The 13,008-nt window shown below is 41.5% G+C and overlaps 1 protein-coding gene across 3 annotated transcripts in view; it reads right to left on the reverse strand.

Annotated features, from left to right (window-relative positions):
- pbx1b (pre-B-cell leukemia homeobox 1b) overlaps positions 1-10,689 on the reverse strand; it is a 63,878-nt gene extending 53,189 nt beyond the window's left edge. Inside the window, exons 1-2 of one of the 3 annotated variants that reach the window (XM_084921278.1) lie at positions 9,948-10,689; positions 9,034-9,107 (exon numbers count right to left, since the gene is read on the reverse strand). In XM_084921278.1, coding sequence (XP_084777404.1) covers positions 9,034-9,107; positions 9,948-10,135 — 262 coding nt within the window. In that variant the 5' untranslated portion in view covers positions 10,136-10,689. The remainder of the gene's footprint in view (positions 1-9,033; positions 9,108-9,947) is intronic. The other 2 variants (XM_084921277.1, XM_084921276.1) reach the window with 2 other exon arrangements.
- Positions 10,690-13,008: the final 2,319 nt, after the last annotated feature.

Here is a 13,008-nt window from a genome sequence, read left to right on the forward strand (position 1 = left end):
TCTCGCTTGGATGGAGCAGTGACCCCCTTGTAGAGTATTAATGAGCCCATTTCTCCTCCTCCAGACAATCCTGGCTCAAACAATGTTCACATCACAACCTTTCCAGCTCTGCAATCCATGTTTAGTGAAACATCATTATACTTTTCGCTGTCAGCCTACAGAAGCCTTCCCTTTGTGTGCATGATTATCTGCTGGTTCCTCATTATGGAGGTGCAGATCCATTTCAAGCCTTTGTGACTCCCACCTTTACTTCAGTCCACTAGTCATAAAAATGTCATAGCAGCTATAGAACACACTGGCCACAGCGAGATCTAGCAGGAATCACACACTCAGGGCCAAATCCAACAGGGCAGACACGGCTGGTGGTCACACTTTAGAGGTCGGTAAGGAATCTCTGCATATGACTTTCCGCATGCTCACCCTTTCCAGCCTCCTGACACCAGTCTGAAAGTGACTTCAACCAAGAACACATCCTCCGCTCACTTCCCTGGTGTGATGTTGCACCGCAGAGAGAAAATGACAGACCATTTATAAAAACAGGAAGAGCAGCTAACTACAGTAAGCATAAGCTATTTCTGGAAGAGGATGTCTGCAAGTAACAAAGAGCTGTCAAACTCTAACAGGTCCACAGTGAAATGAAATAAGTTGAAATAATTGCAATTAAAAAGCTATGTCAATGCAGAGAAACTTCACGTTTTACTTCTACGTTCCCACCTGCTGCGACCCCTGCTGATGCTGCAGACAATCACACTCCACGCTTTAAGTTTCCCTCCACGTCGCTGGTGTCGGTGCTGGGAAGGCATCCAAAGCCACAATACATTTCTGCTATGGAACATTTGTTTCCTTTCAGGGGGGCACGGAGCCCCAACATGCTCCTTCTACATTTTTCTGTCCTGCCACATTGCATGACAGTTTATTTTGGGAAGTGCAGGTTGGCACCTGAGACACAAAGCTGACAAAGCACTAGGTGTCACTTCAATGAGGCCAGTTGGTTCCATGACAATGCCTCTGGCCGTGCAGTCCTACAAGATGGACAACACTGCACTGAATATCTTGGCAAAGTAGGAAAAGAGGAAAAGAGGCATCAGCTGTTTGCACAATTTCATCTTCAGAGGGGGATAAAGCAGCACGCAGATTCTAAATCTGAGGCTGTCGCAGTAGGGATTCCACCTCAGATTACTGGACATTAATAAAATCTGAACTGCTGTGATGGACTGTTCACCTGCTGAGTGTGTTTCCTTGGCTCCCACCCAATGCCTGCTGGGAATAGATCCAGCACATCCAGCTCCCTAAATAGGAACAAGTGGGTAAGACAATAGCTGGATGAATGAAAATCCAAATGGTTGTGAAAACAACGCACACAAAAAAGGACTGTAGATCTGAGGGAGGGGTGGGGTGGGGGGGTGGGTGTTTCAGCACCTTACTTGAGTGACAAATAAGGACCAACTGAGAAATTCTGGGCTGATGTCAATGTTTGAAATAAGCTTAGCCAATATCCAACGCCAAGGTCTATTTTTCCCATCTGTCTTTTTTGTTTTTGTTATAAATTTGAAACTTAAAGAAACTTATCATAAAGAAATAATTCTTTCACAGCTGACAACTCATGGTTAAAAACTGGCCAATCAGCTTCAGATATAAATGATTCTCTGGTGATCATATTAACCTATGTCACATCTCCCAGGCACTAATTGGAATCACTCCAGTTGGGAACTGATTTGGATAATGTCTCCAAACTTGCTTTCTCATGATGCTAACTCTGTAAAGTCAGTAATCTGGCAGTGTAGCATTTCCTCTTTCCTCATCTTCATGACTGCCAATCAGTTAACTGGTTCTGAGGTCTTCTCTTTTCTTTCTCTTTTGCCTTACTCTTCTTTAATGTTTATTAGCTCCAACACTGACAACAATCCTACCGCCAACTCATGTTTTGAATTTGTAATTACAACGTAATGAACAGGATTTGGGAAAAAAATGGAATGAGGAAATCAGACTTTTAGAAATCTGAATAGCAGTGGGTGCATCTATAGTGGCATGCTAATATTACTAGTAGGCTGTTGTGTTTTACAACTATGGAAACAAACTTACTTGCATGACTGTAGTTATTTAAGATTTTTCCATCTATGGTGTCAAATCTAAAAGTGTTATGTTAAACAACCTGGAAGTGCTCGAGGTACAGCATCTGACAACCACATCAGCTAAATTAACATTAGTCCTATATATCCAGATATCAGGAAGTAATGTCAGGAATTATTTTTAAACTGGAATTTTTAAGTGCTCTGTTTACTGCTGATGGATTAACCAGAAATATCCATAACATTATCGGATCATGTAATAATTTTCAACAATTTTAACAGTCTCTAAAATTTAATGATGGTGAATCGTTACATCATCCAGATGTAGTTCTCCTCATTATTTCCTTCCTTTGGTTGAATTACTTTGTCTGTCCTCAAAACTTCCACTCTGACTGTGGAAAAATCGCTCTGCATGAATAAATACTAATATATACCAAAGCATCGGAATCACAAGAAGGAAAACATTAAAATTTCCTTAAGTTGCAGCAGCATGAGCCTCAGTCAAGATATAATGTTTTCCATGTTTGCCCCATAGTTACAGTCAGGATATAGATGCTGTTTAATTTTGTTCATATTTCTTATTAATCGCCCCTGTGAGTGTGTTTTTATCATAGCTGGTGTAATGACAAAGAGTCGTGCAGCATCAGTGGAATTGTGACCTGCATTAGCTCGGCCAATTATGAGCCTTCACGGGACACTTATTGTTGCTGTGCGAGGCTGATGGTGGAGCTGAAAGAAGAGTCAGCAGATCCGAGTGCCAGTCACTGAAATCAAAGGGAAATTTATGACGCGCACGATAAGCTGTATGGATACTCGGAAAATGCACACGTGACACCTCGGAGTTCAGTTTACTGGTGGTGGGAAATCTAAAATACTACTTTCCAGCAAATGAAGTGCTGTATAAATACACAACTTGAAACGTGCACACATACACACTCCTGACTGAGCAGTGAATGAATATCCTGTTTCCCATAATGCAGTGGTGACTGAGTGCAGATAAGATTGCCAACTGCTTCAAAAAGACACACGCGTACAAGAACCCGCGTGCACGCGCTCATACGCTTGTACTGTAAAGTGACAGAGCAACTGCTTTGCTGTGTTAAATATCAGATGCAAATGAAAAGAGAAAATCTATCATGACTCTAATGTGGCCTGATAGGAGGGGGCGCACTCTTCTCTGAGGAGCCGAGTGGTGTGAGGAGGGTGATGTATGGAGGAGCTGGATGAGAGGTGAAAAGCGTAGCGAGACGGACGGAGGGAGGGGTGGATTGCTGGGAGGGAAGAGAGGAGGTAAGGGAGGGGGGGCAGGCAGTCCTGCCAGACTCCTGAGAGCCCAGGGCAAAAGTGGAATAAATGTTGATTAGTGTTGATTTTGTCCAACGAGCACCCGGCAACTGACAGTGGGACTAAGCTGCAGCGAAAGGGAACCATTAATCTTGGTCTGGTTTAAGTAGTGTATATTAATTTGTGTCATTTCCACTACGTGGAGAGAGGCCTCTCTCTCCCTCTCTCCTTCTTTTCTCCCTCCCTCCAGTGTTTGAAAGCTGTGGCAGTCGAGCCTCCTTCGTGGCGAACATACAGTGGAAGCCTGGAGGTGGCGTCTGCAAGTAGCAGCAGGGGAGAGTGGAGGAAATGAGATTCCAAACACTACATTATGGAAAATGAACTCCTGGGGGGTTGGTATGGCAACCACATTCGAATGTGCCATTGCATGTTCAATTTAACGTGCATAACAAATTTGTAGACTTGATTAAATTCGTAACATATTAAGGAGGCCAGTATAAAAAAAAGGCAGAGCAAACCTGCAGGGACTGAGATTGCAAAGAGAGCCTTGATCGAGGTAAATGGCAGAACAGTGATATTTAGGCGCAGGAGTCGACATTCAGGTAAAAGATTGAGGCCCGCGCTCTTTTACAAGTCTGCTTGGATCTCGCCTTCAGTCTGTAATCTCCACACTGGCAGAGCTGCTGGGAGCTAAATGTAATTTTTTCTACAAACTGCATTCCAGTAGCCTTCAGCAGAGAGGAAGAAAATCATTCATCAGTTCAGGAAATTCAAAAATATAAAAACGATGTAGAGCTGCTGCTTCCTTTTCACAAGGATGAGAAGAGAAATGTGTCCTGGAAAAAAATAGATCAGTTTCCTTGTACGTGTGATGTCAGTGTTAATTACCAAATCGCAGCACACTAAGATTCCTATAATTAAGCTCCTTAATATGATTAACATGTATCAATTAGGCGACTGACAATTTGCATAATGTATAATGTAACCACATTGTTCTATACTGTAATGGTATTAGCTCGCCATTTACAATGCTGTCACTCGCTGATGATTCTGTGATTACGATTCTGCATCAAATGCAGCACCGAAAAAAAAAAGTCTGCCTTATGTTGGTTAATCAAAACACATTTTCCCCAGTCGTCGACATCCTCAGAGCAGAATTAGACTTCAGCTCTTCCTCTCTCTCAGTGGATGATTAAGCAGAGCGATTGGGGAAACAGCTGTGGCGGCGAGCTTGGCATTTCTCTCCTGCTGGATGCTGCTGTATCAGCACGGGGGAGGAAGGATAAGAGGGAGACAAAGGCTGCACGTATCTGCGTCCACCGGGAGACGATCACGAGAGGGGAGGCACGGCCCCGTGACATCCACCTCGACATGTAATACAGTACGCAGAAGGTAATGTGTACTGTTACTACCTGCTGCTTTGCACTTGCAGTGACTCCCAACAAGCCCTACAAATGCTTAATTGCTGCTGTAATGTGGCTATTTCATATATCAAGTCCATGTGTATCAGTTTGGTAACCTGAAAATAGAGCCTTCAGCTGTGCATTGCCAAATTAGCATCTATCAGACAACTCCTTGTTTTTTTAACAACCTTCTAACATGTAATAGACCAAACCGTCAGTTTATCAGTCAGGTACAATGAAAACAATTCATAAACAATTTAATTGTGATTGATCTGTCAATTGCTTCATTTAGTGGACTGAAATGTGATCACAATTTTCCAGATTTTTTCAAGATGATGTGTTCAGATCTCTCTTTTGCGGAAAACTGCAAAGACTCGTCAATTATTTGATTAATCGGCCGATGGAAATGTGTCGAGACCTGTTTAAAGTAATTGTTTGAGCATAAAAAAACAATAAATCGACAACTCTGTGTGCTCGCATGGGAGAATTTACTCCTTTTCTTGTTCTTAAATGACAGTAAATTGAATACTTTTTGACTGATCCCATGAAACTGCATTAAGTCACTGATTTCTAATAAGTCACAAAGCTAACCAATTCATTAATAAAAACAGTCAATTACAAAAGCCATTTAGTGGCAAAAAAGCAAAAGATATTCCATTTCTAAATGGATCCTCACGTCGGACCTACTTGTATTGTTGCTTTAAAGGTGATTGATCACATATCAATGCCAGCGGTGATAGATTTTCTGTCAGCCATCTTACCAATTTTTAAGTATTGACCAGCGGTTTCAGCACTGCACCAGCTGTATCACGTTTTAAAGGTTACATCATACCCGATCACCTCGAAGGCTGCTTCAAAGCGTTTCGCCAGTGACGTGCAGAGCTGAGCCGAGTTCAGCCTCTAATACAAATAGGCAGATGCCAAGCATCTGAATGGTCTGACAAGTCAATGTAGTGTAGGCTTCCACGCACCTTCCATAATCAGACCTCTGGCTCATTTCATCCTGTCAAACACTGCTCGGCTGCCCTCTATAAAACACCCTATTTTCACCCTTCAAAAAATAACATTACATCACTCGGCTAGTCATTTTTATAAATGGAGGATCCCCTAGGCTTGAAACCTTACACTACACAAACACGGGCCACGAGAAAGCTGGCCTTTTGTTGAGGTTGAGAGGAAAAAAATTAAACAGCGAGTCAGCGCAGCGCATTTACTGAGCAGCTCAGTCAAGGAGTGGTTTTGTTTGACACTGCCAGAGATTTACGATGTTGATGAAGTGTTTACAGAGGTCAAGGCGGCTCATTTTCCAAATCAGTTTGTCAAGCCTTTGCTTATCTAAAGAGGCATTTTCATCAATCATAAAAAAGTAAAGGAGAAGCCCATGAAAAAAACAGCGCACCTTAAAAATACCTGTGATAAAGATACATTAATAGACAAATAAACAGCTCACTTGATATATTCACCTTTGACAGCCTGCTAATTTAAAGAAATCGGTTAGTGAGAGGTAAAGATTATATCGTCCAATGGCAGTGGAGTCCAACTGTTACGACATATTTTTGGAAAGTATCTATGTGAAACTACCAGAGCTCAGCGGCACAGCTAGGATGAGCACTAACACAGAGAAGCTGTGCTGCTTTTACCTTTGCTCCACATTTTAGATAAATACAGTCATATAATTAATATGCTCTATATATTTTATGCTTCGTCTCCTCTTATTAATGTATGATGCTGCACACGTGCGCGCGCACACACACACAGCATCAGGAAAACAGCATTCCTTTGAAGTAAAATAGACAGCCCAAATATGCCCGGAATGAATCTGGGTAAAGTCAGAGCCGCTGTCTGTCAAAAAAGGAAGAAAAAAAACAACTAAAAACACTGGTTTAAATAAAGTGTTCCTTCCTCCTCTTTTTCCTCCCTGGTGTCGGTGTTCTATTGTGCTTGTTTATACTGCACAATATTTCTGTTGGCCATCGCTCACTTCTTCCCAGTAAAAATACACAGAGCAGGTCACAAGTTCAGGCCCTAGATCAGCACTGGCATTGTGTCCTGCAGGTGCTGTCAGCGGCTCCAGGGATGGAAAATATACACAAGCAAACAGCAGCTCTGTGGATACACACTGTCTCTGCACTCTGATGGTTACTGAGGACAAAGTTACAGCCGCACACTTGCAGCTCCGAGCAGTTGCTAAAGCTGCGCGCTGAAATATTTAAAAGTGGCTCATACTGATTTGGTAGTAATTTCAATACTGAAATGTGAAGAACATCTAAGCAAAAAGGTGTGCCAAAAAAATGTAGTAAAAAGAACCAAATTTACACTTTACAGTAAACATTGAAGCACTTTTTAACATAAAAGCCAATTCAGCTACTTTGTTTTGCCAGTATAGCCTCAGATTTGTGTAAATGTACATTAAAAAAAATTCTTAACTTAAATTACATTACAATAAAAAAGATATTAAACACTCAGTAATTCCACTACTTTAATTCGATTTCAAAAGAAGGGAAAACCACTAGATGGAGCAACAAGCTACGACTTTTTCACAACACAGCAGAGAAGCCTTTTACAGCTGAAATTCAAAAACTGACCCAAGAAATATTCATTCATAATATCGCTCATTGTGTACAAATGCACACTGCTGGTCTCATCAAGAAAGGCAAATATTATTGAAAGGATTAAGTCAAAAGAACGGGCACAACCTTTGTATAATGGCGCCTAATCTGTCAGTGACTTGATGTGTTACATGGAAGGAAGTGTTTTTCACACTCCATACTTTATTTACACTAAACTTGACTGCACAGCTGAGGTGTGAGAAAGGAGAAATGCACAGTTACTCTTTGCTGTAGTAATCTCTGAGTTTTATTCCTACTGTGGAAAGAATGAAGACATTTAAAGTGTATCCGAATTAGTAGAAACTGCATAAATGTTTCTTTCTAAACTAGAACAAAGCTGACTGGATAAAATGAAAAAACTACAATAACACGACAGGCACCAGATCTCCAGCACACAGCTCCTTATGCTGCACCTTGTATTTATAGGTTACCAGCTGAAAGGGAAAACAAAAGGGAGTGCAGGCAGGAAGGGGTCCAAGTTACTTTGTACTCTCAGAAGAGCCGAACTTTAGATGAACTCTGAGAAGCGCCAGGGAGTAAAACACTATGCATAACTGTGTCACTCCCCTTCGATAAAACCTACCAAGACAACAAAACTGAGAGTGAGCCAGCAGGCTTCAAAAGGCCCCCCTGCTCTCTCCTGAGGCAGTGGCCGATTCAAGATAAACTGCCACGCTTGTGGGGGGGGGGTGAGCAGCGAGGTGATCTTCAATGAAAGCCTCAATGAAAACATCCATGAAAGCACCAAGCGAGGGTGGGATCACACACACGAGAAACAACACAAACAGCACCAATCACCGCTACCACAAAGGTCAAGTATAAGCAAGTGCAACTTTGGAGACAATGAAACAATATCTTCTCCCCCCCCTTCCATTTGATGTCATGTACTAATGAGTGTGAAACACACAGAAACCCTGGCTCTTGCTGCCATGGTTTTGGCAACTCGGTATCTCAACGATGTAAGTTTGCAAGAGTCCTAAAGCACATCGGTGTAAAGACAAGGAAATAAAAGACGAGGTGCACGCTATCAAGCTGAAGTGCACTGAATTCTCTCTGTGCCAATTTCAAAAATGTCACAGGGAGAATGATTTGGAAACATGACTTACGCCTCCTATGTTACGTTATTTCTCTCCTAGCAATTATTCTGCTGACATGCTCTCTCACAACTGCTTTAATAGAGAGACACAATACATAATAGAAAGAGACGTATTCAGCAGACTTGACAGTTAACTCACAAGGGGAGACATCAACGTGCTTGTGACAATTTTTGCTCAATACTCTCTATTATTCCACAATAGCATCAAAAAAGAACCTCATTCATATTTTGACACAATAATTGATAAGGACTGTTGGAGGTAATTGTCCACAGTTCCTATTGTGAAACCGCTAAAACACGCAGACTTTGGCGCTACATGAGGAAACACATGTCTTACATGTCACTGAAATTTATATGGTGAATTGTGTTGTGACTGAATCGAGCCTGAATTTGAGCCTCAATAGCAAATTAGACTCTGGTGATAAGGAGAGCAGGTACTGTGCCTCTGTGGGTTTTTCAGCTACTTAATAATACAGTGTGTGCACTTTTGAATTCCCTTCACCTGCGTGAGGATATTTGGAGGCAGCGACAGAGCAGTGGTACACACTCCTGCGAAATTAGTATGAACATACCTGTTTTTTCTTTGATTTCACACAAGACATTGAAAAGAGCTGGCTTCATTCTGTGACAGTTCAGAGCGTGTTTCCTGAAACAGAAAAGTGGCTTTATGAGAAAACCACAGCAAGGAAAAGCATAGATTTTATCCTGTGTTAAATTACTGATTAGAAACTACCGATTTAACTAATTTAACAGTTAAACGCTGCAGAGCAATTACAGGGGAAAAAAGTAAATTATTAACAGCTGTATGTGTACACATGTGCTATAACCCCATTGATAGTTACCTTTATGTACGCTCCAATATTTACACTAAGAAAATAAAATTATATCATTATAGTTCACCAATTTAAAAAAAAACAAAACAAAAACAAAGAATTTTTTTAATGCATAACTTCATCTTCGCTGAATTTAAGGCGGAACACACAAGATGGATGAAATCCTGAATTATGTATCACAAGTAAGAAAGTTGCTCTGCATTTGCTGTGAACTGCACAACACTCCACAGACAGCGCGGGCTGTTACTCGCTTACTCCATTTCATATTTAGAAATAAATGATGAGCTTTATCTGAGTGCACTAATAAAAGCAGCTTGACTGCGCTAAAGTAAAAGTGTTTTAAAAATACCCTCAGTGGGCGACACGTTGGCAATAAACGCCATATTCACACACTTTAATTTTCTGCTGAAGCGCGGCTGTCGAGTTATTTTAATTGGAGCAAAATCGGTTGTGTCGGCTTTTGCACAGAAACGCACCGCCTTTACGTTTCTACTTTCATCTTCGCCGTAGCGCTTAGGAAATTTGGAAATGTCCGCGCATATATTTAGAATTTGTTTTTTTTATTTTTAATTTCACCATCTTTTAATTTTAGTTATTTTTTATCTACTTTGCCGCCGCCGTCTCTTGACAGCGAACCAGCGTGTGTCCTTTACCTGGCTTGGGCTTCATCCAGACTTTGATCCGTGATGGTCATAATTTGCTGTAAAATGTCTCCAATGTCCTGCTTTCTTCCGTCACCGTCCGTTCCTCCGGTGCCTTCCTGCATATGCTGCGGCAGGCCGGGGTGCCCTGCCATGCCTACCCCCGTGTGAGAGTGCATCAACCTCGGCTGCTCGTCCATCTCTTCTTCTTCTTCTTCTTCTTCCCTCTTATCTAATTCTCTGTGGTACTCTCGCTGCTGAAATCCTGCAAAAATACATAAAAGAAAAAAAGGAGGGAGGGAGGTAAAAAATAAAAAATAAAAAATCCCGATAACTGCGCCGCACACCCGGGTTTTTCCTCGCTGGAACGGTCAGTGGCGCTCAGGAAAAAAGGGGGTTTCGGAGAGTAAAGCGGAGAAACGAGCCCTCCTGCTCTCTGGCTGTCTCTCTCTCCCTCTCTCAGCTGGTCGGGGTTGAATGTGAAATCTGATCTGAACTGCTGCTGCCTTCACTGGAGTAGGATATGCGTAAAAGAGACAGGCAGCTGCTTTCTACTACTAAACATGCGCGTTTTCTTGTAATGTCGCGCAGAGATCCAAACCCCCCTCTCCCTGCTAAATTACCCCCCAAAAAGTGGCTGTGAGAAACACGAAGTGTAGGTTTATTTCACTCACTCCATCCCCTTGCTTTTGTCATGTAAGCTATAGTAGAAGCTGGGCAGGCAGCAACATAGCAAAGAGCATGAGAGTCAGACTCCGCCTACGCGACATGATTGGGAATATACTGTAAGACCATTTAGCCCCACCTTGAGGTGCCTCTCGTGAAACGTCTATCATTGGACTGTAAGAGTGGGATTCAGTGGAGAAGCTGGAAGATGTGGTTGCTGCCTTACAACTAGGGAGACTCTAAGGACCCGCAGTGATGGATAGAGCCTGATCTCCAAATAAATAATAAGAGGTCTGCTTTAGCCTCTCCTTCTGACCTCAACAAGAGCCCCAGCTGGCCCCGTGGAGACCATTTCATCTCCATGCTGTGCCAAGATAAGGGGCACCAATCAAAACTATTGGCCAGCCTTCTCATTTGTTATAAATATTAGATAGATAATGTGCATAAAGATTTACGACTAGAAAAATCCATCTACTGATGAGACACATTATGAAAAACACCTTTCTGATGTCATTAATATTTCATTTTGATATCAGAAACTGACTTCCCAGTCAGACATGCTTGTTTTGTTGCAGTAGGCACAGCGACTTTGTTCATTCATTTTCAGGTATGTTGCAGGGCTCCGCTTGGCTGACTTTGGCAGGGTCCTCCTAATGTAAGGCGGTGACCCATGTTGCGCAGCCAAGCAGCAAGGCCTGAGTGTGTCTGGCCAGGCTGAAAAGTGCCCTTCAGGCCCAGTGCTGCCTCACTGCTGCTGCTTCCCTCCACCACTGAGAGTCTTTCAGAGGGAAGAGAGAAGAAGGAGGCAGAGGAGGAGGGGCAAAAAGAGCTCCAGAGTGGAACTAAAGTAAGGACAGTGCTGTGCAAATCACTGGCCTGGATGTATACATGTGTGACACACATAAAACGGAGCGTATTTTAATACATAAGAGTGTCTTGGTGTTTTATTACAAGCAGAGTTAAAAGGCAGCTACCTGCAAACTCATCTCCACTCTGAATTCAATTCAGCATGAAACATTTCTGCAAATCTTTGCAAACAATGTGCACTTGAGCCAGTGCATTAGTGGACCGACCAACACATTTCATGTAATAAAAAAAAACCCTGAAGCCTGCATGAATACATTGCATTATCATCAGTATGTTAAAAGTAGTGTTTTCTCAAAATTTAAAAATAAAAACATTGCATTCAATGTCAATCACCAAATTGCATTGAGGTCATTCAAATGCATTCTAAATAGATTTTTCTTCATAAAACATTTGCAAAAAAACCCCTTACTGACCATTTAGGAAAGCATGTGGTGTTCGTATGTCCATCTTTGGTCTTCAGCTGTCTTTTTCAGCCCTTTGACAGCTTTGACAGCTTTATATGTATAGTATAAATAAACATGAATAGCTGCCATCAGCCATTAGTTATGAAGAGGTGGTTTTTGCATTTTGGCTGGTCATCTCAGTTTTTTGGAGCCAGAAATAAACATATTTGAATGAGAAAAGCTATTTTTATTTTTTTACTTTTCCCCAAAATCTATTTTTTAAAAAGGATTTTCTCCTGAAAGTTATATATATGTCTTCCACTATCTTTGCTGTGCCGGCTGCAGCCATGTGTGTATGCTTAACTTTCAGTCAAAGTAGCCACAACCATAATAATTCATAACGTAAAAGGACAGTTCACCCTCCAGTGGAATTTATATAATATTCCTCAGGTTCGTAGTGCTGTGTATACATCTACACTGTTTGATTCGACCTGGCCAGTTTTGGATTTATCTGCTGCCTCTACTTCATATAATAGAATTATAGTTCTAACAAATAAAAACCTAAAAAACAATGTCTCTCCAAAAGTCATGATGTGTGCCAAAAAAACAAAAAATGTACATTGTGTAGTCAGTTATACACATATTTATTTACACTCTATATCTAAGCATTTTGAAATACAGATGCATATTATTGACTGATTTATTTTTTGGAGCCAGCCGTAAGTGGCTATTTGAGGAACAGCAGTTTTTGGCATCACATGTTGGTTTCAATTTTCAGCACTGGCGTTTGCTGCGCGTACATGCACAGCTTGTACAGCTGTGTGTGTGTGTGTGCATGAGAACAAACAAAACTGGAATTTATGTAAAAATACACTGGCCCCATAGTGCTACTAGTAATCAAAAACTAAATTTGGCTCCTTTTAAATATTCACTACAAAATATCCACAAATCAGTACTGGAATTAAAACGCACTCACACACAAACTATAGATAATCAGATAATACTTAAACTCAGACAGTCACAATTGATAGGACAGCTTGATTCAAAGTGCCTATTCAGAACACACCCATTTAACTGAACAACACAGTTTTAGCTCTGGCAGACAGCTGTGGACTTGTGTAGGAGACCATGGATAATAGAAAGAAGCTGAATGAGAA

The sequence above is a fragment of the Perissodus microlepis genome, chromosome 23 (genome assembly GCF_051167445.1).
Source record: "Perissodus microlepis isolate ML-2025 ecotype Zambia chromosome 23, ASM5116744v1, whole genome shotgun sequence".
Lineage (NCBI taxonomy): Eukaryota > Metazoa > Chordata > Actinopteri > Cichliformes > Cichlidae > Perissodus > Perissodus microlepis.